This window comes from Mycena indigotica (assembly GCF_014461135.1).
Source record: "Mycena indigotica strain 171206Taipei chromosome Unknown Mind.scaff0014, whole genome shotgun sequence".
Taxonomy (NCBI): Eukaryota; Fungi; Basidiomycota; class Agaricomycetes; order Agaricales; family Mycenaceae; genus Mycena; species Mycena indigotica.
Window position 1 is genome coordinate 152043 of NW_023503013.1, and position 24296 is coordinate 176338.

The 24296-nt window shown below is 50.4% G+C and overlaps 11 protein-coding genes across 11 annotated transcripts; 1 reads left to right on the forward strand and 10 right to left on the reverse strand.

Annotated features, from left to right (window-relative positions):
- Nucleotides 1-90: 90 nt before the first annotated feature.
- MIND_01293500 (Glycosyltransferase family 69 protein) lies at nucleotides 91-2485 on the reverse strand (the record flags this gene model as incomplete). The annotated part of the gene is made up of 6 exons (XM_037369398.1): nucleotides 91-240; nucleotides 282-1487; nucleotides 1534-1962; nucleotides 2015-2125; nucleotides 2178-2222; nucleotides 2294-2485. The coding sequence occupies 6 exons, from the start codon at nucleotides 2483-2485 to the stop codon at nucleotides 91-93; spliced, it is 2133 nt and encodes a 710-aa protein (XP_037213896.1).
- Nucleotides 2486-2698: 213 nt separating this feature from the next.
- Nucleotides 2699-4765, reverse strand: MIND_01293600 (uncharacterized protein; the record flags this gene model as incomplete). Its single annotated transcript, XM_037369399.1, has 7 exons — nucleotides 2699-2824; nucleotides 2861-3716; nucleotides 3768-3790; nucleotides 3848-4218; nucleotides 4267-4500; nucleotides 4551-4680; nucleotides 4733-4765. The coding sequence occupies 7 exons, from the start codon at nucleotides 4763-4765 to the stop codon at nucleotides 2699-2701; spliced, it is 1773 nt and encodes a 590-aa protein (XP_037213897.1).
- Nucleotides 4766-5110: 345 nt separating this feature from the next.
- Nucleotides 5111-7528, reverse strand: MIND_01293700 (Choline dehydrogenase; the record flags this gene model as incomplete). Its single annotated transcript, XM_037369400.1, has 12 exons — nucleotides 5111-5158; nucleotides 5215-5333; nucleotides 5383-5661; nucleotides 5711-5827; nucleotides 5880-5890; nucleotides 5943-5994; nucleotides 6045-6270; nucleotides 6321-6805; nucleotides 6857-6976; nucleotides 7028-7255; nucleotides 7310-7372; nucleotides 7423-7528. 12 exons carry the CDS (start codon nucleotides 7526-7528, stop codon nucleotides 5111-5113), a joined length of 1854 nt encoding a protein of 617 aa, XP_037213898.1.
- A 303-nt stretch (nucleotides 7529-7831) lies between these two features.
- Nucleotides 7832-9273, reverse strand: MIND_01293800 (Histone H4; the record flags this gene model as incomplete). Its single annotated transcript, XM_037369401.1, has 6 exons — nucleotides 7832-7866; nucleotides 7915-8049; nucleotides 8107-8370; nucleotides 8419-8542; nucleotides 8594-9189; nucleotides 9243-9273. 6 exons carry the CDS (start codon nucleotides 9271-9273, stop codon nucleotides 7832-7834), a joined length of 1185 nt encoding a protein of 394 aa, XP_037213899.1.
- Nucleotides 9274-11029: 1756 nt separating this feature from the next.
- MIND_01293900 (Histone H4) lies at nucleotides 11030-11561 on the reverse strand (the record flags this gene model as incomplete). Its single annotated transcript, XM_037369402.1, has 4 exons — nucleotides 11463-11561; nucleotides 11355-11412; nucleotides 11156-11306; nucleotides 11030-11105 (listed from the first exon to the last, which is right to left on the reverse strand). The coding sequence occupies exons 1-4, from the start codon at nucleotides 11487-11489 to the stop codon at nucleotides 11030-11032; spliced, it is 312 nt and encodes a 103-aa protein (XP_037213900.1). The 5' UTR covers nucleotides 11490-11561.
- Nucleotides 11562-11610: 49 nt separating this feature from the next.
- On the reverse strand, nucleotides 11611-13695 carry MIND_01294000 (Histone H4; the record flags this gene model as incomplete). Its single annotated transcript, XM_037369403.1, has 2 exons — nucleotides 11611-13429; nucleotides 13481-13695. 2 exons carry the CDS (start codon nucleotides 13693-13695, stop codon nucleotides 11611-11613), a joined length of 2034 nt encoding a protein of 677 aa, XP_037213901.1.
- Nucleotides 13696-13750: 55 nt separating this feature from the next.
- MIND_01294100 (TFIIIC-sub6 domain-containing protein) lies at nucleotides 13751-14482 on the reverse strand (the record flags this gene model as incomplete). Its single annotated transcript, XM_037369404.1, has 3 exons — nucleotides 13751-14100; nucleotides 14160-14259; nucleotides 14306-14482. 3 exons carry the CDS (start codon nucleotides 14480-14482, stop codon nucleotides 13751-13753), a joined length of 627 nt encoding a protein of 208 aa, XP_037213902.1.
- Nucleotides 14483-16600: 2118 nt separating this feature from the next.
- On the reverse strand, nucleotides 16601-17335 carry MIND_01294400 (uncharacterized protein; the record flags this gene model as incomplete). Its single annotated transcript, XM_037369405.1, has 1 exon — nucleotides 16601-17335. The coding sequence occupies one exon, from the start codon at nucleotides 17333-17335 to the stop codon at nucleotides 16601-16603; it is 735 nt and encodes a 244-aa protein (XP_037213903.1).
- Nucleotides 17336-17439: 104 nt separating this feature from the next.
- MIND_01294500 (Protein kinase domain-containing protein) lies at nucleotides 17440-20813 on the reverse strand (the record flags this gene model as incomplete). The annotated part of the gene is made up of 8 exons (XM_037369406.1): nucleotides 17440-18490; nucleotides 18541-18775; nucleotides 18828-19709; nucleotides 19755-20013; nucleotides 20068-20118; nucleotides 20170-20316; nucleotides 20361-20627; nucleotides 20673-20813. The coding sequence occupies 8 exons, from the start codon at nucleotides 20811-20813 to the stop codon at nucleotides 17440-17442; spliced, it is 3033 nt and encodes a 1010-aa protein (XP_037213904.1).
- A 249-nt stretch (nucleotides 20814-21062) lies between these two features.
- Nucleotides 21063-22559, forward strand: MIND_01294600 (uncharacterized protein; the record flags this gene model as incomplete). Its single annotated transcript, XM_037369407.1, has 10 exons — nucleotides 21063-21288; nucleotides 21335-21424; nucleotides 21469-21537; nucleotides 21595-21641; nucleotides 21692-21817; nucleotides 21869-21959; nucleotides 22016-22107; nucleotides 22158-22329; nucleotides 22375-22427; nucleotides 22479-22559. 10 exons carry the CDS (start codon nucleotides 21063-21065, stop codon nucleotides 22557-22559), a joined length of 1047 nt encoding a protein of 348 aa, XP_037213905.1.
- A 471-nt stretch (nucleotides 22560-23030) lies between these two features.
- MIND_01294700 (uncharacterized protein) lies at nucleotides 23031-23830 on the reverse strand (the record flags this gene model as incomplete). The annotated part of the gene is made up of 2 exons (XM_037369408.1): nucleotides 23031-23738; nucleotides 23789-23830. The coding sequence occupies 2 exons, from the start codon at nucleotides 23828-23830 to the stop codon at nucleotides 23031-23033; spliced, it is 750 nt and encodes a 249-aa protein (XP_037213906.1).
- Between the last annotated feature and the right edge of the window lie 466 nt (nucleotides 23831-24296).

Consider the following 24296-nt stretch of genomic DNA (forward strand, 5'->3'; position numbering starts at 1 on the left):
TCGTTGGCAAATAATGTACTTTTATTATGGATGCTTCCTAAAACCTAACGCTGCAGTCGAATCATAACAAGGTCATAATGCATGGGGAAACTACTCCGGCTTCACCCGCCAAATCACGGCTGCTGCAGCTACACTGAGCACCAACACGCCTATTGCTGTCTGGATGTGCATCGTGTCCACATTTCTACTTGGTTTCTTACCACCAGTTCCAATAGTCATCGAACGCTGCCCAGGAGAATCCTACAGCAATCCGCAATCAACAACGCGCCGACGACACACACAAGCAACGGCGAGAAGACGCGTACCTCCTCCGTCTCCAACACAAGCCCTGCTCTTTTCATTGGAGCCGCAGTTTCCCGCTGCTTGCCATTCAAAGCCAACTCCGTGATCGCATCATCAGACAATGGACTGTCTGGCGGGTCAGTCAAGTCCTGATTGCTGCTTCCAGTGGAGTTGCGCCGCAAAGAATTTGTGCGACCTCGGCTCGGACTCCGTCTTCTCCGCCGCCGACCACTTCCAACACTTCCACTCGATCCAGAGTCGGCAGATAGACTACGAGGACTCGGCGGCGTTACAAGACCACCATTGAAATAAACACCGCTTGACGGTGGTGGGAAGGGATTATGCGCAAGTTTTGCCGCAACTCTTTCGTCCACCGCACCACGCATTTCACGTTCCCATTCGTCACGAGTGCGCTTCAGTCTTTCCCGCTCTGCTGCCCACTCCTCTTGAATCACCGTCCATTGACCCTGAAGTGAGCTTTTGAACGTAGAAAGCGCAGTCGTTATCGATTCAGAAGAATTCTTGTTTTCGGCACTGACAATCGAAGTGACAAGACCCTCGAGTCGTTTAACCTTGTCTTCGAGAGAAACGATAGTGTTTTGCGCAGCAACATGTTGAGCCTGCAAAGTCGAGGACATTGCCAAAGCAGATTCCAATTGCGACGATAGCTGACTGAGGCGAGCTGTCAGCTCATCCACAGAAGGAGTTGGATTTTCGGGGGATTTGAGAGAAGAACGACGAGGCATTCCCATATTGGTAGGTTCAGGGGTGCGTGGGCGACCGTGCTCAATGCGATCGTCATCGTGATTCATTGCTTGCTTATTGTCGTATTCTTCGAGATCGTCTTCATCTTCCTCTTCAACGCGTTCGAGTGTATGGGGAATCACAGTTGCCACACTGCGAGTATCATCGTCGTCATCCAACAATTCTGTCTCTTCATCATCAACTGGGGTCTGCTTCAAAACCCCAACAAGTTCCCGCAAATTCCGGACCTCTTCCTTCAATGCCTCTTGGTCCGCAAACACGCCCTCCAAGGCACGGATTTTGTCGACATGCGACGTGAGGGAGGACTGGGTGGTCAATAGCTGCGACTGCAAGTCAGCCAGACTAGCTGAATCATCCGATGGGGCAGGGGCAACAGCGGAATATGCTGACGGAGGGCGGACTGGGGGCAGAGCGTGAGGATATGGTGGCAAATTCAATGGCTGTAAACCTATCAGTTCCGCTGTCTAGTTCGTCTATCTCTCTTACCAAGGAACCTCCCAGTGTATCTTGGATGTCGTTCATCGCACTAGTGAGCGTTTGAAGATCCTGGCCAGTCTCGCGACTCTTGTTGAGTTCGCCTTGGAGCCGACTGAGGATAACGTCGAAGGAGATGCCTTTGCCAGGAGGTCGCATGCTACCCCCCATGCCTCCAAGGGGCTGGTGTTGTTGTGGCTGCATTGGTGGTCTGCGGCCCTGTTGCGTCCCTGGAGCAAAATTGAAGCCGGAGCCCGGTCCATTCTGCCCTAATATTGGTGATTGTGAGTAACCCTGGTTCTGTTGTTGTTGGTGCTGTTGTTGCTCTGCCCGTCCAGCAATGGCCGCTTGTTGATCGGTGAGTATGCATGCAACGCGGGCTGCGACTTTGTGGTGGATGATAGTTTTGTTATCTTCACCAACAATGTCGATACCAAATTCCTGGATATAAAATTGAGAGGCTGTGTGAAGGACGACTGCGATGCATGCTTACAACGATGTCGTCGCTGTGAAGCTCAAATGGCTCAGACTCAGCGCCTTCCTGACTGAGTCGTTCACCGTTGATGAACGTCCCGTTGGAGCTCTTGACGTCTTTGATGTAAATCTAAAGAAAACGGTCAGCACTCTATCAACAAACACGACTACACGAGGCAGACCTTCTCGTTTTCCTCCCAAACTTCTGCGTGTTGTCGACTGAGGACCTTTGAACCGCGTCATAATTGAGCACCCTATAACCAACGCCGCCCGCCAAGCAGAACAAAAGGAGACTCACTTTCGAGTCAAAGTAGCCGTTTCGCTCTCCTGGTTGCGATTTTGCGTTTGTTTGCCGTCCAATTTTGATCCTCTGACCGGAAGGAATTAGGGAAATGTGCTTGGGAACGAAGGAGTCGTTGAGAGGATAGAGATAGAGTGCGGGGAGAGCAACAATAGGCTGGGGGCCCGCGAACGGGGCGAGAGAAGGCATCTTGTAAAATGCTGACGCCGGTTAAGCCTTGGACGTTTCAAAAGGAAGACGAGGTGGGGTTCGTGGTTTCAAATCGAGGGAAGCGTCAACAAGTGTCACGGTGTGACAAACATTTACGTCATGACTCGACTGGTTGTCAATCAAGGTCAATCTTCAAAATGAAATGGTGGTGATAAGTACAGGTTTGCTACAGGCAACAGGAACCGTCTAATCTCAAACAACCCAAGGCTTGAAAGCGTTATCCACAGAGTGAACAGTCTGGTTTAAAGCTGGAATCGTCCGCCCAATAACCGCGCGGAAGTCCGACTTGCCGATATAATCAAGACCTTGTTGGGTATACTGCAAATTCTGTCAGTCATAGAAGCAATCGACGACTGGTCTACTTGCCACTGCAGCAGTATAGTCCGTCGTAAAGAAACGATCTGTCAATAGTCGGCGGGATGCAGCAAGAATGAAAGCCTGGAACTGGGTGTTGCTGAACGCGAAGCCAGTGGCACGAGGACTTTCTGCCAATGAACCAGCCAGGAGATCAACACTTTCCACGTTTTCACCGTATACGGAACGGAGAGCTGCAACTGCGGCCTTGTCGTCCGAAATATCGTCCATTGTCTTGGCTGGGATCAGGGAGAAAAGCCGACGAAATTCGTTGTAGCGAGGGACTCCACGTTCACGATCACGCAGGACATCGACGGCGCCCATGTCAAGAGTGTAAGGTGCGCCAGGCTTATTAAGACTCATCATCTCTGCTGGATAGTTGTTTAATATGAGGGCTCCTGGGTTGTCAACGCCGAAAGTATAAGCCACATCTGCAAAGTCGTTGCCGCGAATAACATTCTGCGCATTACGGAATGCATATTGAGAGATATTGTAGGTGTTTCCGGTCGAAGACCCATCAGTATGGCGTCGGATGGTGATGTTATCGCGAAGAAGAGAGTGGAATCGGTACACGCTGACAAATTCTTCACTGTGGGCAAAGTTGACGCCCGCAAAATTCGGCTTTCCACCGATGATCCCATACCAAGCTTCGGAAATTTGTTGAGAAAGGTTAGGGTCTGGTATCGCCTTAAGCCATTCCGGGGCAAGCCCGAACCAATTCGCGTTCATCGCGTTCTTCAGAATATCATTGGCGAGTAGCGCTGGAGTCCATTCAACCGTGTGGATCTTGGCATTCAAAGCTGTTGTTATCAGGCGAGCGTGGTCAAAGATTTCTTGATCGCTCCAGTTCGGATTACTGTTTGAGCAGATAAGGATGTGAAAAACTAACACGAAACAGTAGACCAACTTGTTCTTGAGCATGTCACAGACCTAATTATATTGATATTGAATGACAGGCAAATACCGATTCAACCAGAAAGCGCTCACCAAATTGTGTTCACGAACCCAGATATTAGTAAGAAGGGACAAGCCTGCCCACCAATTGTCGTTGAAACCAGTGAGATCGAGGCCACTGACAGGGTCAACAGGAATTAAGTTATCATCTTCGACCTTCATCTTCCCGTTGGTGAAGGACCGGAGTTTGGCATGAGTCTCCTCGTCTTCTCCGTAAACCATTGAAAGGTCCCACCAACTGCTAACATGGTTGTTGTAGGTGTCTGGGCGGCCGTCTTGGTGGACCTGGCGTATTGTTCGACGTAGCGTCATGTTTGTTTGTCCTTGGGTACGCAAAGGATCGTCTCTGGGGAGTTGGAAGACAAGAAGATTGTTAGGATCGTTCTCAGCTCCATGACTGAACCCTTTTATAGTCACAATCAATATCGCTGGGAGTATAGGACATAACGTACAGTCGTGAGTTTGGAACTGAATCCATGCAGCTGCAAGCAGATTTATGGACGTAGCAGGGGTAAAGGATTGTCGTTTGAACAAATGCTGACTGATAGTTCGAGGATTCGGCGTAAAGAGTGTGGTTGTTTCGCCAAAAGTCTTGTTTATCGGGACGAATCGAGAGAAGCGCGTGCCAACAGAGCCCATCGCTGGGACCTCGAGGCTGTTACAGACTCCGCTGAGCGTTCGAGCGGCTAAAGGCCAGTCAAAATGGCGACCCATAGAAAACCGCCCAAGGACTAACCAACGTTGACTCCATCGCAGGTTGTGTTCATATCCGTCCATTCCTTCGGGAGATACGTGTCGTATAGATTGTTCGTTTCAAGTCGCTGGCGAGTCACACCGAGATAGAGGAGTGCAACATACAAAGGGAGCTGTGGCCGTTTAATTGAATCGGTGACTGCGAAGCCAAGCTGGTCTACTTACGGTCCACCAGGTCGCGAGGATGATGTAGGCCATTCCGAATGCGTGCCCAGACACTCAGAGTCGAGCAGAGAAGCGCGGCGACAGAAGAGGTATATAAAGAGAGAAGAGTTTTTTCCAGTGACGATCTTATAGCGCCATATCGAGCCTATTGGTGTAGTCTTGCAGCAGCCGAGATAACAGCCATGCGCTTCCGAATCGCGGAAGGCATGGCGACCTACCAACAACACCATGCACATGTTAAAGAGAAGAGCAAGTGGCCGTGACCGCATCAAACTTGAATCAACGCAGATCATGTAGTCACCCAACTAGCGTCGGTCTAGCTCATGGAATACAAGTTGCTGTATCACTACAACACAGTGGCTCAAACTCTTATCTATTTCACCGAGCGGCGTCAGCCATTACCGCATCTGCAGCTTTCTCGCTAATCTGGGGCGATTATCAGTGCCCATCATCTCTTTAAAGTTCGGGTTGATGAAACCCACTTGGTAAATAGCTGTGGTCATGAACATGCCAGGAATCCATGGGAAGGCACTCGCGTCAACCACCCGCAAGTTCTTGATCCCACGAACCTTGAAGTTTGCGTCTAGAACGGCGTTGGCATCTGAATGGAGGTGAAAAACAAGCTTCGAAAAGAGTTCAACCATGTGTACCCCCGTCAGGTCCGATTGCTGCAGTACAGCAAACATGATGTCCCCAGGCATTCTTGATAATAAAGTCCCGTATTTGGGCGTCCGTCTTGACATCCGGTCCTGGCCACGTTTCGGAAATGGAGTTTCCATTCATCCCGGACCTGTCAGCCCACAATGCGCGCGTTCGTTTGACGGCATCCTTGGTCGCTTCCAGATCAACAAGGTCTTCTGGTGCTTGGAATTGGTTCTTGTTAATCTCCAAGACATCCTGAGGATCAGAGCCAGTGAGACGGACCCACCCTGTCCAAAGTTGAGTTAAGAGACAATTCAGTAGGAGAAGCCATTCAACCTTTCGACGAAGTGTGAGCTTTGAGAATGATGTTGTTGAAGTGGTTGACGGCCTCTTTCGCCAGCGTGATCGGATAGCCTTTGTAGTAGCCTTTAAATGCGCCAGGTCCCCACATTGCTGAGAGCCAAGGGTTAATTAAAGACGACTTTGGAAGTAGATGCGTAGTTACACCAAATGTCGCTGTTGATCAAGGTCAGACGAACCGCAATGATTAGGATGAAGAATCACTTACAGATAAGGCAGAGATTGGTTCGAGCGGTAAGCATGTGCCCAAACTGCAGGACCTTGTATGGCGTTGAATTTAACTGCCCAAAAAATCCTTGTTATAGCGCACCAGCGGAATAAATGTTGTCGTGTGTCTTGGACCACTGGTCTAAACACGGGTCCTGCGACACACTGTCTTTGAAGGTGCAACCATTGAAGAGCGTGTGGTTTTTCTTCATTTCCCAAACTACAGTCATCTCAATGCGATCTTGTAAGTTGGCTCCGACGCCTGGCAGGTCCTTGACGACAGCGATATTGTGTTGCTGTAGATGAGCAGCAGGACCAATACCAGACAGCTAAAATTTCATGATCAAGATCGCCCGTGTTGAGGAAAGAAACAAGATACCATGAGCAACTGCGGCGTCTGGAAAGTACCCGCCGAGACGATGACTTCGCGCTTCGCAGTAAAGGTGGTTGTTTTCAGTCCACCAGAAGGCTTCCCAGCGAACATGCGATGGACGGGTATGAGGGCAGGACCAGTGGCAGCAACAACACCATAGGCAACGATGTCGGAGCCGGAAGAGCAGGTCAGGATCTTGGTCGCATATGTGTCAGTCTGAAGCTTGAGTTTCTGAGGGTACGCCTGTTGGGTAGCGACGATATGGTCCCGGACTGAAGAACGATTGTGAGCTGGGTCCTTGGTTAAAATGACTGCTGCGCCGCCCTCGACACCGTCGTTGTTGATGTCACCATTGTAATCGGTTCCTGCAACGGGGGACATCGCGCTGATAACGGAAGTGAGGATTTCGAGAAGTTGCCCGTCGAGATTTCCCAAGGAGAGGAGAAGGTTAAGAGGAGGGAAATCCGTATTTAACCAGCCACCATACCCGTCTAAACGATTGGTGACACTTGTTATCCAAGAACAGGCGCACAGAAACTTACAATCGAGGAACTGCCCAATAAGTTTGGGAACATAGAGGTTGTTTTCGATTTTATCAATCAAGTATTTGCGCATGGATGACGCGGACCAGGATTTGTCTTTGAGCTTGGTGGCCATGGTGTCTGAGCACTACATCAGCGAGTATACGGTGAATATCAAGGCGTTGCACCCACCAAGGTCATAATTGTGGGGTCGGAGGTGAATGAGAGCATTCATGACGGTCGAACCGCCCAGTGCGGAGCCGCGCGGGTACCACATCGTTACATTGGCGGGTCCCGATGCCGGATAATGAGCAACCTCATAGTCTAGCGCGATCTGAGGATCTTCGTTGGCGCGAGCAAGGTACAGAGGAACCGTGGTGTTGTCATTGAAAACGTAGTGGCCAGCGTCCATTAACAGAACTTGAGAACTTCTTGTGAGTAACGGAACACAGTGCTTGGAAGGAAAAAACTCACCTTTGAAGCCATTTATTGCGAGACGTGACGCCAGCGGTCCGCCACCTGCGCCAGCCCCGACAACTACAGTTGGTTGAGTCAATCGCAAGATTGTAGGGGTGAAGCCCACTCACCGATGTAGTCGTACTCCGCGCTTGATGTGTCGGGACAAGGCGTTAACGAGGCAGCAACGTATGGGACGAGAAGAGTGAGAGTCCGAAGGAAAGGATTAGGCCGCATAGCAGGCCGAGAAGAGTGGGCTGGAGAAAAGGGAAGAGTAGGGCTTGACTCGCGTCCGTTGTCTTTGTACTAAGTAGCATCCGCGTCTCGAAGCATGGTAGATGATGCAGGCGCATGGTAGTTTCTTCGCAACATAGTTGTAACATATGATTCGGCAAAAAACGTGATTATGATGGCTATCTGCATTATCTAGGCATGATTTGCGTTATCGTGACTCTTGAGTTCTCTCTCTCTCTCGGTATTACTGTCTATTTCTCAATGTTGGCCTAACGGTACCTGTCTTTCTCAGTGACACAAGATCAACTATGTAGTAGCAGAAATAGTTTCCAAACAAAGTTCTGCAGTTAGGTGTCAATGAGCATTGGTGACGAAGAGGAGCAACTGACGCATTACTGGACTATCACTGCACAACTGTCTCATGCTTCGAATGAGCCGGCTTAACGAGTCCCGGGCCTCTCTGTGTTCTTGGCTAGCTACATGCGACGCGTTGATGTCGTGCACATATACCGCTGCTGCTGTTGCTGCAAGTGGCTATTTGATCGTGATAAGATAAGATAAGATAGATTATCAAAGAATACTTGCAGGAAGAACTGGATTGGGATCTGGCGCCATACCAGAAGAGGCAACGTCTTGGAGAATTTTAGAAATTGTGTCGGCCGCAGCTCGAACCCTCACGCGAGCCCCACGAGGGGGTGCATGGAGTTGGATGATTGCAAATAGTGTGAGGCCATGAGCGAGAAGGAGAGCGCGATCCGGCTCGACAGGATATGCCAACGGTGGGAGAAGCATATAAAACTCGTTCAAGCGCTGGCCAAGTGTGTTAAATGCCGTGGGATCAATGCCTGGAGCTTATCAGTCCCAATCACCCAAAATATTGAGCCATCGCTCACCTGATATGCGAGCACCCGCAGAAACAATCCGTTCTACTAGAGTCGATGCCTTGGCAAGTAGCGCTATCGACGTGAACCCATCTGAATCATGGCCATTTAGGAATTTCGAAATCGTCGAGCCGGCCTGTGGTCCATTCGATGAGACCTAATGCAGAGGTTTTTCAAGTACACGCACTCTTGTTCCTCCAGGCCACGGTGTTTCGATTGGAATACTATATGAAATCGCGGATGGGCTTCCCTGAGTCGCTATCCAGCAGTTGTTAACAATGACCACGGCCCAAAACGCTGCATTGCGGACTGCGGCATCGATCAAGTCAGCAGGTGGAGGCAAAATTGGCGCCGCTCTTGACAGTGCAAATGGTGGTTGAGGTGAAAGCGGCGGGGCGTGAAGTCTATGCAGACCGGCAGTTAACGCGAGAGATGCAGCAGCCGATGCATAGTGTCTTCCTTGAGCGGGAAGTGCAGCATACATATAATAAAGTGAGAGTAGAACTTGGGCTTGGATGGTCTGAAGAACTAAAATAGGGGAAGAAGAGAAGTTGGAAGAAGGAGCGTTGACCACTAGATGACGGATTGAGGCCTGAAGGAACGAATAGGTGTTACTTCGAGTGGAGCGGATATCACCCCATAAATAAACAATGGCCAATAATGCAGGAGCTGGACGATCTCCATGTCCGAAAGGGGAGTCGTCGAAGCGCTGCTTCAGAGAAGGTGACTGGATCCAGGAAAAAGAATCCGCTCGTAAGAAATTGATCCAGAAACAGATTAATGCTGTCGAAATTCATGTTAGTCAAGATGCTTCATCTAAACTGGTGGGCACAGACAGGTGGCCACGAGCTTCGACAGAAGGCTCATGAAAGTCGTCAAGAGGCGTAGGCCTAGGGGCACCTGCACGAGATCAATGGAGTCCGGCACTTAGACAGAGAAAATATTCACGACTAGGAGGGGAACTGTAGGGTTGATGGAGGGTTAACTGCGAGGGTTCTCGTCCTGTGAGCTTTTCTAGTTCTTCCACGCGAGCTTTGAGTCGTTTAATGGTTTGCTGCATTTCTGCAGGAGTCGGGTGCCCAGTTGAACTGAATTCCTGGTCGTATAGACACGGATCCCCGGACCGGGGCGGGTGATTGCGACATTGCCCACAAGTGGGGTGGACTCCATCGCATCTCTGAAGCCGGAATGCATAAGAAAAAATGGAAGAGGATAACGCGTATGTATCACCAACACTTTTACGTCGCCTACAAAGAAGAGTTTGTTATAGCTCATTAAAACATCAGGCATATAATGCACATACCTGCAGTTGGAACAAGCAGCGCCGCGTTGGAGGTTCGAGGTCGAATCCGACATCCTCCGTCGGCTTTTTGGATAGGGAAGGAGCGGGACATCCACGATGCTTTATACTTTGCACGAAAAGCGCGCCGATGTGCGAACAACGGCGTAGATTCCCCATCCTCGAATCGCGGGAACGAAGACCAAAGTTGAACGGGTTGTGCGATGCATGAAGTCGCGATAAAACCGGAGCGGAACCAGATTCTGACTCGAGAGAGAGAGGATTTTTGACTCGATCGCCCAGAATTTCGCCGCTCGCAGTGGACAACTCCATCGCAGTCGGCTCTGGAAATCGACAAAACGAGCAAAGAGCAAATATGAAGAGTCGGGTACATCACCCCGTACTAGGCGAAGGCGAATGAAGGTCGCATGTGGATCGTCGACGTCACGAATGGCGTCTAGAGTACGTTCCTCACGAGCAGAGGCATATCAAGCCCGCATCGCTAAAAAAACCATAAGTTGTGCGGGTCATGATGGGTTGATTGTGCACACAGTCACCGATCAGAGCAAGCGATACCGCCTTCGACTATGTTTCTACACAATTTATCACCCATGGTCGACGTTTTCGTCACTAGGAACTTGAAGTATGTTGCCGTGTTCCGCGGATGAATATAACTTTCGCGCCCAACGTTGGACACTATGGTCGGGTCTTCAAAACACCGAGTGTACTGCCTGAGGGTGGCATAAAGTCCGGGCAAGATTGCTGTCAAAGCTAGCGGTGAACTTATCCCGTCTACGACCGTCGAGGAGAAATTGTGCAATAGCCTGGCCTCGAAAAAACAGTAAAGCTGGGCTGATTCAGCTCATTAAATAGGCAGATATAGGAGCCATGCGGGTCCTGCGTTCCTTCAGTGGGAGTGGGTTGCGAATACAGAGAGGACGGCACACGTATTTAGTGTAGCAAACAAGTGTGTCCAGACTCCAAGTTCGAGGTGTGGACGACGATTCGGCAAGTTCAAGTTCAGCCGTCTAAGTATGAGCTGATACTCGAATTCGAACGGGGTTGGAATCGAAGAAGAACTTGGATTGAGGTCAAGAAGACAAAAGAGAATCACGTGCACAATCCAGCAGTTTCCTGACTTTCCTCATGAAACCCAGCTGCATACAGACGTGGGTTGTAGACGGTTACCCATTATATATCTCACACAGTATTTCATGGACATATACATATTCCAAACTGATACAAAACTGGGGGGATTACATGGGTCGAAATACTGCAGAGAGCCGATCAGCATTCCTGGAGAGCGACGGAGCCGGACAAACATGACTCACAGAGTATGCTGACTCAGGCACCGAATCCATAAAGGGTACGACCAGAGCGTTTAAGAGCGTACACAACGTCAAGGGCAGTAACGGTCTTTCTGCAACACATTGAGCGAGGAATTAGCGAGTAAGAGTCGTGGACACGCACCGCTTGGCGTGCTCAGTGTAGGTGACCGAGTCACGGATGACATTCTCGAGGAAAATCTTGAGGACACCACGCGTCTCTTCGTATATAAGACCAGAGATACGCTTCACACCTCCACGACGGGCGAGACGACGAATAGCGGGCTTCGTGATACCTGAATTGACCGTGAACTAGCTTGGACGGTTGCGCGAGTGGGGCAGACCTTGGATATTGTCGCGAAGAATCTTGCGGTGACGCTTGGCACCACCCTTTCCGAGACCCTACGTGGTAGCGATAAGCATATTGGAGGCATCTCAGAAGGGGAGCCTACCTTTCCACCTTTTCCACGGCCAGACATTGCGTTACTTGAGGAGGAAGATGAGCGCGAGAAGCAAGGATGAAATGCTGTGCACGTGGTCACAACGCGCCAATTATTGCTCTCAAGTATTGGGCTATTGTACAAAGGATATTATATGACTCTAGTAAAGTCGTCTGGGTGTATCTGGGTAGTCTACTTGTGCATGTCGCGTGGGTAACTGTCTGCTGAGTTCCTCCTTCTTTTTAACAGCCCACAATTGGTATCGACGAGTCACTGCTCTGATAGCCAGATTCAAAGGCACGAATCGGAGGTAACCCATCTCCTGCAGTACTGCGGTGCGATGTAACTCGCCCGTCAGCGGGTCGCGTGGGCCAAGAATGGGCGTTGTGGAAGTGACAGAGAGTGGCTTCTCTCCGTCAATAGGTCCTCCCCTGAGAACAACGAAGTCAGGAGGCTCGTCCAGTTCGTCCAAAGATGAGGTTTCGTCAATGATTCCCAAAACACGGCGAGAAAAGTTCTTGAGAGCATCAGGTCCTTCGCGGATGAACATTAGGGGGCGGGCGGATTTGAAAGAAGGGTCCTCCGGCCCATCGTCCTCCAGCAAAACCTCTTCGACTTCGCCACTTTCACCATCATTATTTACCTCCTGCTCTCTAGACGCCACGTTACCCTCTGGCTGAACCATCTGACTTGAATCAATAGATTGATTGGGGTTTGGAACGAGCGTTCGTGTTCGTTGGCTCATTTTGCCCTCATCCCTCATTCGATTCAACTCCTCCGCAGCCGACTGGTAGATCTTCAAGACCCTCCTTAAGATGCAATACTCGGTGTACCACTCCTCCAGATTCCGGTCCGCAAAAGAATGCTCTGGTCGAGCCCAAGGTAGAGCCTGCCCATCTAGCATGCGTGACCGGTTGCCAAAGTCATCCACATGATAGAGCTCGAAAGGTTTCCAGCCTGGAACTTCCACCTTTGCCCGGCCAAGTAACACTTTCGGAAACTCACTTTGCACCCAAGAAGGCAGACTGGTCCCCAGTCCAACATGAATCACCCGCTTATCCCATGGGATAGGATCCGCGAGGCCCTCACCAGCGATTCCACGTCCGTTGCTTTCATGCTCAAATCTGATTCCAGGAATACCACCACGGGCCCCAGTGAGCACAGACGCAAGCTCAAGAGACAAATCCTGGATACGACGGAGTCTGAGCGAGCGCATTCGAGCAGGGAAACTGGTGAACGATTTGCGATCGTCATCTGAGACAGATGCATAAAATGGGAGGCCGGTGGCATGTCGGTTGGCCAATCTCAGTAGACTGAGCGCTAGAGGTCTTGTCGAAACTGTGAGAGTAATGACAGGCCGCCAAAATGGCGTTTTCTCCAGCGTCTGCAGATATTCGGATCGTGGCACAAACAGTGACAGATCCGTTTCTTCTGAAGCAAGTTCTTCGTCTTCAGTTGGCGGCACCGCTTCAACTACACCAGGAGATGTGACGGGCTTGTCTGTGATTTCTTCTTCTGCTGAAGGTTGAAAAGCGCGTAAGGAGGAGAGGATGTTGACTGGGGAGCTGTCTTGTAATAACTCTCGCGTTTGTGTTGCCTGGTCTTCATCAACGGGCACAGGGGTCTGTGGCTCAGAAACATAGCCGCCGAAAACTCTTTTTCTTTTCTTCTGAGGTCCCCAAGGCCATCTCGCGTTGTCCATTATCGTCCGAATATTGAGTGGTGTCCGCTTGGAGTTGTAGTTGCGCAAAACAGCCGGCAAGTCAGCTTCGCGGCATACTCCGTAGATATATTCTGGTGCTTCTGTTCTGCCCGGCTTGTATCGTATGTGGTAGCGGGACTCGAGAAGGAAAACGGTGTGTGCTTCGTAGGCTGCTGGGGAAGGCTTCTCGTAGACCCGTCCTTTAATGATGTAGCTGCCTCCAGGAAACCAATGGGCCGTTGAGAGGTTCTGTGGTCGCGTAAAACCACCCATAAACCTTTGCTAGCTCAAAATATATTGAAACACAGGATGAAAAAAAGGAACGCACGTCTTGACTGGAGTCAGAACGCGCGTAATGTCCATTCTCTCGTCGCGTTCAGCCTTAGCTATACGCATGGCCGTCGTTCTGACTCGTTGGTCGGGTTTGATTATTGGCTTTGGGAGGTCATGGTCCTGAGCGCCCTTGTCTGTGGCCGGAGGCTTTTGGGATCGCTCATAAACCTTGGTGATGAATTCGGTCGCACGAGGACGTGCTCGGGACATAAGAGTTGAAGGAAACAAAAGCCATCAGCCACAGTGTCGAAATCTTACAAAAAATTTATGATGTCTTTACAGTGCTTGCAACCTTATATAGGTCTGGGATAGTTTCGGACTCTGAATCAAGCTCCATAGGATCCTCATCCATTTCTCCGTCTGTCTCGGCCCCTTCATGTTGTCGCTCTCTCTCTTTCTGTTTCCCACCCTTTTTGACCGGACCTGTCTTGCCTGTGAGACGGTCGAGGTCAATGTCTGGTCGCAGCTCCTGAGACATGGCGACTGTGAATGTTCCCTGCCCGGGTCGTGGTTGTGATGTTGCTTTCTTCTCCTTGAGCTGCACTTCTTTGAACACTATGCGACGCTCTGTACTCCCCACATGCGCCATCGTCCTTTTACTCCATTCGCCTGCCTCTGATAGATAGAACTGGTCATTGAAGAATCAAATGGGGAGAGGATTCGAGTTTACGCACCGTCTTCTGTGAACAACAACTCGGTTCCCAACAACTCATCGTGTCTGCCTCGAAATATGGAGCCCGATAGTTGTAAGAACGGCGTAGGTGTGTCCAGTCCCTGCGGATTGTCAGTTATATGTTCCACATGAACGGAGGACAGCAACAATTAGGCGATAGTTCTTTGAACTGGGAATCAATGCTGAATCGACACCTGATCCTAGGTCCAGAGTTACATAGACGATTTCTTCGTCCTCTTCATATTCTTCATCTGCAAGGAACGCGTCTACGTTTTTGTAGCCCTCTAGAAGTTTCGAGTAATTTGGTCTCGTTTCAGTCGACATTCAAGTTCAAGATGGTGGTGTATAGCCACAAGCCAAAGATTAGATTACGTTGTTGATCTTGATCGCATCATCAGAAAACCACCCTTCCCTTTTTCTGTCAAGGCCAACTGCATGCTCTTCCATCCATCAGCTATCGCATGTAGCAAAAAGCCTTCGTCGACCCTCTGGCTGGCGCGTCAAGCACGCGACCCATATGTTCGCAAGCGCAACGTCCCAGTTTCTAAACATGATAAACGGCCCCAGAGACACACATTCGCGTCCTACAGGTCACGGGCAGCCTTCAAGCTGCTCGAAATGGAGGAGAAACACAAATTCCTCTCTCCGCAAGATGTTCGCATTGTGCTGGACCTTGGCGCTGCCCCGGGTGGTTGGAGCCAAGTCGCGGCCCAATCGCTCGGTTGGTCTCTCCGTCCGAAGGCTCATAGAGCAGACCAGGCGATACAAAAAGTTTTGGTCAAGTCCGGACGCTCATATGGGCTTAATAAGGGTGACTTTGGTGTTAGCTGGACCGGGAACGAGGGTGGGGCAACATGGAGCGACACCTCAGCCTCCACTTCACCATACGCTGACTGGGATGATGCCGAAAAAGACATGGAGATGGTCAACTCATGGGAACTGGGTCGTGGAAGAGGAGCAATTATCGCACTGGATTTGCTCGCTATGAATCCTATTCCTGGCGTGCAATTTCTCCAGGCTGACATTTTTGCGCCAGAAACAGACGAGTTGCTCCGGAGTATGATTTCTCGACACTCTTTGTCCTCGCAGGTGGATGTAATTCTCTGTGATATGGCTTCAAACTCAACTGGGAATCCCCTGCGAGATATTGAAGCCAGTCTGGACATCTGTAATTCTGTGTTTGGCTTTTGCAGAGCAGCATTTACGTTCAGCTGCTAACATTGGACGAGAGCTAGGTGGGGTCCTTTTGTGAGTGATATTTTCCTTCGGTCTCCCAAGAGTCCTAATCTTCATCAGAATAAAGCACTTTGTCCACCCGCTCATGCAGCACTTTCGGAACCAACATCTCGAGACACGGTTCCAAAACGTCACTTACATCAAGCCTGCTGCCAGCCGTGACGAGTCCAAGGAAGCTTACTTTCTCTGTCGTGGATGGAAAGAGTAAAATGCAATATTATGATTGATGTTCACATGATTAACCGCCTCACCTCTTTGCTCAACCCCCAGCCCCGCTCCTTCCCCTTTTGCTCAACCGCCGTCTCAAGTAGGATACTAAACTCCACTTTCTCTTGCTCCAACTTGACCATATCCCTCTCATTCCCCCCCACCACAATCGAATGGTCAAAATCCAGAATCAAAGGATTGCCATCCGATTTGACAAACACATTATGGAGCCGTGCCTCCGGCCATGCCATGCGGTCTTGGAGGTCCCGATGTACAACACCTGCGGCATGAATAGTAGTAAGGCTTTCCAAAATTCTGGATTTCATGGTACCCGCATCGTCGAGATCGTCCGGTTGACATGGCCGGATGCTGGTGTGCAGTTGGAAGAGCAAAGCATTGAGCATCGGTATTGGCGCTGGCTTCGACGCGGCAGCCTTCTTGCTTCGAGATGGTTTTGGAACGGGAGCTTCGTAAAACGGGTCGGGGACCGTAAGATAACCATAACAGAGTGGAAACGCAATGGGCTGTGACTTGAGCCGTAGATGAGACTCTAAGGATTGCAGGCTGTTGATCTCTTGCTCATTTCCGAAAAGAGTGCTGAAATGAGTATTCAACACATGATTGGCCTTGCACTCCGTGTTGAATAGAAGGGTGTTGGCAGGATCCGAGGGAAACTGGGAAAGGTTAGGCATCCAGTGCCACAAAAAGAAAATGCAACTCACGATCTTCAAAAAACAGCGCTCCCTACCGTTGTCGAATGCATCGCAAGCAACGTCGACAGCAAATGCTGACGCTTTCTTTCTTTTGCGACCGTCTACGATGGTGTCCCAACTTTCCTCGCTGAGGACAACCTTCGAGGACAAATCGATGAGAGGTGGGACCACCATTTTTTTCGTTGGCATAGCGGCGGTCGGAGTCAGAAGTCAACGAGCATGTGATCGCGTTTGTTACTTATCTAGTACTTATCAATATTTCTGATCACTCACTACTGTTTGCAGCTCAGACTAATTCAACAAGAAGATCCGCATTAAGCTTCCTCTCCTCCTCCTGATAAATGGCAAACTTCCCCGCACCCATCCCCTCCACAATCTCCTGCAACTCCGCTATCAACCTTTCGGCCTCTGCCCTTCTTGCAGCTCCCTGGAACCAGATCGCTTGAATAATAAAACGTCGAGAGTTTATAGCTTGAGGGGAGTCTTTGCCTAATCTTGGATGCTGGTCCATCCAAGCGCAAACAGGTTTCTCGACCTCCTCAGCCTCAGCATACTTCTTCGCCCTGACAAGAGTCCCAGCCAGCATGTGCGACGGTCCAGCGTTTGACAGCCCTTCCGGACGCGTCTGCACCATCATCCGTACCCTTTCCTCTGCCTCATGATACAAATTCAGCGCGTCCTCGTAGGCATACATGGCCAACTGCAGGTCATACCACCGGTCGTAATCGCTTTCGTAGAGCGACTTTGTGTGAGCAGCTTGGCTCTCTGCTTCCTCCTTCTCCAGCCTTGCGCGTAGAATCCCAAGAAGTAGTTCGAGCTTCTGTGGAAGACTAACAGAGCCACTTGTATCGAGAGGCAGGGCATCCAGCTCAGGACCAGTGAAAGCGTCAATAAAACTGCGAGCAACGCTATATTGGATGTCGTCCCAGAACGCGTTAATGGGAATTGGTGTTTCCCATCCGAACTCCTTTGCCTCCTCTGCGGTCATTACTCCAGTTGAAAAGCGAAATTTGGTGGCCATGGTCGTAGATGTCAGGTTGTGAGATCAGACCACGATGTCATATGCTAGCAGATTACAACAGATCTAGTTACAAGCTCAAATAATAATAAATAAAGGGTACTTTGCTACACATCTTCCAGCGCCAGTACTGGACAGTCTGGCACAAAATCCGGACATCCTCCACTCCATTCGTGCGCATAGGCAGCTTTCGCACTGGCAGCATTTCTTGACCAGACATTGCCTGTGATACTCGTCACGGCAAGATTACACGCTTTCGCCACCTCTGGCTTCACTGTGGGCGATGCTGCTATGTGCTTCAGGATGTCGATGCCTCCAGCGTTGACTATCTCTTTTCGAATCGCCGTTCCACCAACATCACTCAGCAGAGCAATAGCATACGCGAGTTCGATATGAACTTGAGGGCAATCTTCGTCTGCCGCAGTTCGGATCGCTGCTAACAGAGAATCAACCACTCCAGCATCGACAAGCGCTTTCCTGGTCCCTCCACCCCATTCCGCACAAGAGAATCGTTGAACAGCAAATGCAAGGGCACCCAGCGGATCTAGTTGGTCTGGAGGAAGAACACTCGGCAGCCTCGCCAGCCCTCTCGCAATTCCAGCGTCGAGCAAGGTCCGAGCCATATCCCCACTATTTGGTCGCATCAGGCATCCAACTGCCCTAGCAGCAAATTGTAGGACCTGAGCTTCCGTGCCGGTCAGTAGTATATGGGCCAGCACTTCAACTGTCCCGCCTCGCGCCAAAGTTTTTGCAATTTTGATTGACCTCGAAAGTCGTGCGACAGCGTACAAGATGCTGCTGCAGTCGTCTGGACCGGTCTCAACGGAGGCTTGCACCCGTCGCAAATGTTCTGACAGCGAATTTGCCATGCCCCCGTCCGCCAGTGTGTCTGCAATCGAGTCTGACCGAACGAGTGCTCCAATGCACCAGGCAGAGATGCGTGAGGTTCGCGGTCCACCTTTGAGACCCTTGTTGACTAAAATTTTGGCAACGTTTTGTTTGAGTAGCCCACTGGCGACTTCTGGACTCCGTGCTATTCGTGTAAGGCACCATACAGCAAGAGCAGCAATCTCATCCGACTGGGCAGCATCGAGTATTTGGATAAAGGTTGCTGTGCTGCTGGTGCGGAAGATCGTATTCGCAGTAATAGAATCATGCCTACAAAATCCTCAGATTACTGATGAAGAACACTTCGAAGCGGGACTCACGAAAGTAAACCAAGTACAAACAAGACAGGCTCCAGTCCAATGCCATCGACAGCGCGCGTCTTGAGGAGGGTTATTAAAGTGGGTATAAGACCTGCGGTGACAAGTTGTTGGACGTCCTTTTGCGACCGCAGTCCGATGACGTAGATTTTGCCCAAGTACTCATCAATAACCTCCCTCTTCCGGCCTTCCTTGACCTCAGTAAGCAGTGCACCAGCGAGCAAACTAGCATTGAGGGCTAACAACCATTTTTCAAAAATATGTTTGACAAGTCAAAAGTTAGGACAGACCTGTGCCCCCGATTGTGCTGGGCTGACTTCGTACTGATTCGGCGTATGCATGGTGGTATTCTCTGTCGGCGATGCTACCTGGACTATATTGGAAAGGGAAAGCACTTGTGTGTCGTGAATTGGGAGTTCTCGTTGCCTGTGAGTAGACCGACGGAGGCATCCTGCTAGTCCGTGGTGTTTGCAAAGGAGGGGACGGTTCTACATAGGCGACCGGCTCCGCTTGCTCTTCGCCAATCGTGCCGATCGAATGAAGTCGCTCCGGAACATGCCGAGATGTTCCGGATCCTGATCCGGAAGAACGATATGAACGTGAAGAAGCACCAGAAGAGGTGGTTCGGACGGAAGAAGACGGCGTTAACCGTCGTTCACCCGTCCACGGGGAGCTCGGAGTGTCAGGCGGTGTTGATGAAGAACTTACAGATAGAGAACGGGCAAACATCGGACTCAAACGATCTTCATCAGTGCTTGTTGAGGCGCTGGAACTATCACTGGTTCTTGGTTGAAGATATTGTAGGTGTTCAGGAATGGCAGTTGGAGGAGGAGGAGGTGGTGGTGGTGATATAGGTGGCGGTGGCGAGTTAGGCTGTTGTGGTGGTGGTGGTGGTCGATATGGAGCATTCATCATAGCCCGTTTCGCTGCTCCCGGACTTGGCGGCGCAGGCGGGCCTATAAAATTTGTGAGACTGGGGGGTGCAGATTCAGGTGTGAGCAGAGGATTGATGCTCGACGCAGAGGCCTCATAAGAGGGAGGTACGCTCATCATAGAAGCTGCGTAACTATTTCGATGTGGGTTGAGAGACGCAAGGCTATCGGCGGTCGTAAAGAAGTCGGGATCTTGGTGCGGAGGTTGCATCGAACTGGTGAAAGTTTCGGAGTGGGTCACTTGAATGCGATCAGTCGTCATTTATTGCGCGAGCCTTAGAATACCATCAATTTGAGGCCGTGTCTCCCGCTGAACCACTGCTAACGGCGGGGTTGATGCATGAGAACGAAGGAGTTGCGAGAGAATATCGAAAGTAGGTCGCAGTCTAGAGACACGAGACCAGCATTCCTCCATAACACTCCACGTGTGATCTGTGAGTCCAAAATCTTCGTCTGGTCTATCAGGCCGTGTGTCCTGTTGAACTACAAGTCGGAAAATTTGCTTTTCGGTCAAGATTCCCCATGGAGGTGTCGATGTGTATATCTGAGCAATTTAGGTAAGCCACCCCACATCACGGAGGGAGAATTTGCGGCCAACCTCGAGCGCCGACATGGCCCACGCATACACATCAGATGACCGCGACACAGTCTTTGGAAAAGAGTCAGTCGAGAATCGTAGGCTGGGTGGGTGTTTACGCACCCCCTTCCACGCTTCTGGACTGAAATATCGGTGGCCATAGCTCCCACTGGTCTGAACCTCGACCATCCCATAGTCCGATACACAAGCACTGCCATCGAGACCGATAAGAATATTAACTGGCTTCAAACTGCCATGTACGACGCCACGCTACTTTTGGATGAGCAGCAGCAGTCATCAAAAGAAGGACATACTGAATGCAGGTATTGCATGCCCAAGACCACGTCGTAGACCTGTTTGCCAGAAAGTGTCAAAAGCGAAACAGACGTGGAAACGGTGCCACGCACAATCTTCGCGCGATCGACTGCAGAATTTTGCTTCAAGTATGCCATCACATTGCCGTTTGTTTGGTGCGGCGTAACAGTGTAGAGTGGGTCAGCGTCGGCAGGCGACAGTCCCAGTGTCTGAAGCACGTTATCATGCTGAAGACTTGTCCAGAGCTCAGCCCGTTCGTATAAAAGCTATCTTATTATGAAAGGAATCTTTGGAAAGGTGAAAGTACGCACCTCCGCCTCAGCTTGTTTTGAAAGAACTTTGACTACGACTGCCTTGCCCTTCCAGACACCTTGTGCGATACGACCTCCTTTATGTGCATCTTCAGGAAGTTCAAGGTCGTCGGCGGGGATTGTCCATGGGTTTGTGGACATGGTGGTGGTGTAGATGTAAAAGCCTTGACGCCATATTTGCTCCGTAGACCCGTGGCCAAACAAGATTTGCGGAAATTCGGGCGGGAACAGTGGGCGTGGGAAAACGACATCATACTTGGATAGGTTTAGTTTGCGGTGGCTCTCCAAGAAAACCAGTGACCACGGAGATCTGCTGACTTAGGGCGCCACATCCTAGGCCAGGGCAATCTACTATGGCGAGGCGCTTCCTTGTCTTCACCTCTCACCATTATGTCTTCAAACAGCCGTGTCGCGAGCACACTCTACTCGCAGGAACTCCAGCCCTATAGTCCCGCGAGTCCGTATGGAGCCATTGAAGAGGACAAGCTCAACACACATCTGACGAGTCCTTTGCCGATTAAAAGGCAAACGCGTTCCCGAAACCCGCCTGGTGTTGGTGTCTATCGAAGTATTAGCTGGATACTGGGCTTTCACGAAAAGTACTCACTTTTCAATTGTATGTGGTCCAGCAATTTCGAACGCGTTATCAACGCTGTCTCTAGGCTTCATCTGGGGTGGGGCCCTCGTCGGATACTCCCTTGCTCGCAGCGTCACTATGAATCCATCAAAACTCCCTGGTTTGTTAGTCCCAGGTACATTTCGGCTTCTCTGAGTCGCACCGCTCATTCATTCGCAGGTGAATGGTTCTGGTTTCAGGCGCCGATGTACAAAATCAATCTGCTCATCCACATCTATCTTACGACATGTTAGTGAATTCTTCATCTTTGACAAAGTTCACCAACTGACTGGCGATCCTCCTCAGTTGGTGGCCTCACTGCCGCACTTCAGTTTCTCCCAGCCATTCGCAGAGTGAGTTGGGGTCATTTTTTCTTGCGTTTGATCCTCATCAATGCTATTAGCACAACGTGCTCCTCCATCGTTTGAATGGCTACGGGGTACTCTTCTGTTTAATCGTAGGTAACATCTGTGGCGCTATCGTCGGCCGTCGCTCGTTTGGTGGTGAGCTCAATGCCCAGTCAGCATATGTGTGTTTCAGCTCTCCCATCGTCTCCACGTTTGAACCTTGTCATAAACAGTACATTCTCGGCATCATGGTCGTCTATTCCGGAGTGCTGGGGATTTACAACGTCAAGAAGGATACGAGAAGACACAGGAAGTGGATGCTTCGTCAGTCACATCAATTACTGACCTAATTTTCCTTTTCGAGTGCTCAATATCTCTAGGTATGGTGGCCTACTTTGCAGCCGTGATCACGGCTCGCCTCATTTCGCTGGCTGCAAAGGTGATAGTCACGGATATCGGTACCTATTTCTCTGTGTGTTCTCATATGTGTTCATATTCCGCCACCATCTGACCAACCTGTAGGTCTGGCGGTGCGACGAGGTGTTAAATTTACTTACTGATGCTGTGGCGCGAGAAAGAGACTTTCCGCAATGTGTTGCAGCGGGTGTGGATCCCCAAAGTGTATGGGTCACTGTCCACGCTTCAACGCGGGAGGGAACGCTTTATGCCGCATCATCGGTCCGTGCTGTAATCGGTATGCCTCATATGTCTCTATCATGACTTGCTCAAAACTCTGCAGGCATGGCACTCTGGATTGCGACACTCATCCACATGGCTGGCGTTGAATGCTATGCAAGTCTTGATCAGCTCCCCGCGTTTGCTAAACGTTGAACCCCAATCTAGATCATTCTCACCGAGCCTGCCAATCAAGTACGACTTGGCTATGCGCTGGAGCCCAACGAAGATTCGAATGGACCTTACTGATACTTTGCGCGATAACAAATGGTGCCTTGGTTCGAAGTTTGATTCCCGCTCTGCTTCTCTCTCTTCTGTCTTGTGCCGTGAACTACGGATCTGGATATTTAGCACAGAAGTGTCCCGTGCATGCTATGTCATGCCCAGAACTATGCGTATTCGTTTTGATATCCTCGTGGAAGGGGTTAGAGTGGAGATGAGGCTGAAATTCTCTATTGGGATATTGGTCAACAAAAAGCTACCTACCAGCACTTGTCTTATCTAATTGCAAAATACTGTGATCGTTCAAGCAGAATCATTAGCTCGGCTACGTACAGTACACCAAGGTTCTAAGTTAAATATAGGATGGAACGGCTAAAGTAGACACTCGCACGGTTAAACAGGAATATAATGTAATCCGCTTCAAGCGTCCGTGGAGGAGAAAAGCAAATAAAATAGCAAAACAAACAAAAAAGCGTCTGGAGAGGATACATTGAATGCTCAGAGGGTCGGAAGGACAGGTAGAGGGCGAATGGCTCGGCGAGGACTGCGTTTGGCAGTGCTGGCCTCGACCAATGTTTGAGACTCGGGGCTTTGTGGCTTGTCGCGACTTGGCGGAGATGCAACGGCTCCAGGCCCTGCCAAAGCTTGCAAAGACGATGAACGCGGGTAGAACACTCTTGGGCGACCAACATCATGTGCACTCTGAACTTCGGTTGTATGGGTCGACACGAGTATCTCCAGCGCCCCGCTCGTCGCGCCGTACGTGTAGTGACTCTCCACCCTCGCGGTTGCAGCGACTTGTTTCGCGGATTTCGATTTCAATTTGCAAGTCCTGTGTTTTGCCCTCGACTTGGAAGGCGTTCCGTGCCCAGCAGTAAATTGCCGGTGACAATTACCCGGAGAACGAGGTAATGGAGAGGCGGGGAGACGATATGTATCAGCCGTGTCCAGGGTAATGGGGACTGGCGAGCTTCGTCCGCACATAACGCCAAATATTCGATGAAGGACGCTTTCTCGAAGTGGAGTTGGCGATTTCCACGTTGGTGGACAGGAGACAGGAGGTAGGGCATCATCGTTGGCGCGTGGCTCGCAAGATAATGGCTTGTGTTTCGAGTCTCGGGATTGGTCGTGGTCGTGAAGCCCCCAGTTATCGACATTGCATGCTATCTCGTGCATTTTCATCCCGCTTGGAGTGGGGGGGTCAAGCTAGAAGAAGAAGGTAGTGAGCAAAGCGCGATTAACAAGATATGGCGCACCTCCATATGAGCCTTCCACTCCTCAACTGTCCACCGACCCATATCCAAGACGCAGAACTAAGGAAGGACGAGAAGAGGGAGAGAAAAGGAGAAGAGAGAGAAAGAAAAGAATGAGTGTCAACTTGAACGACGCGAGTAAGGGAATCAATCCTGAGGTTCGAAATGTTGAACCGAGGCTTATATAGACGCAAATCCCTTACCGCGGCGCTGGGAGTCAAGGCACTATCCTCGCCATTGCAACGATCTTCTGCAAGAAAAGGTAAAACACTTGATTGAAGCTTTGTCTTGGAGCCGATTCGGAGCACCGAGTAGTTGAGCTGTTGCTTCATACGGATTGAGGGCCGAAAGCGATTGGTTAAACCAGCGAGGTCTTGAACGACGAGTTTGGATGCTTAAGCGCTTAAAAAGTACTTTGGTCTTAGGTTGAGGAGGCGAAGCCATCGATCACGGCAGCCGATCAATGCATAGATGTGTTCCGTGATTATATAATCACTAGGTTTCTTCCGTT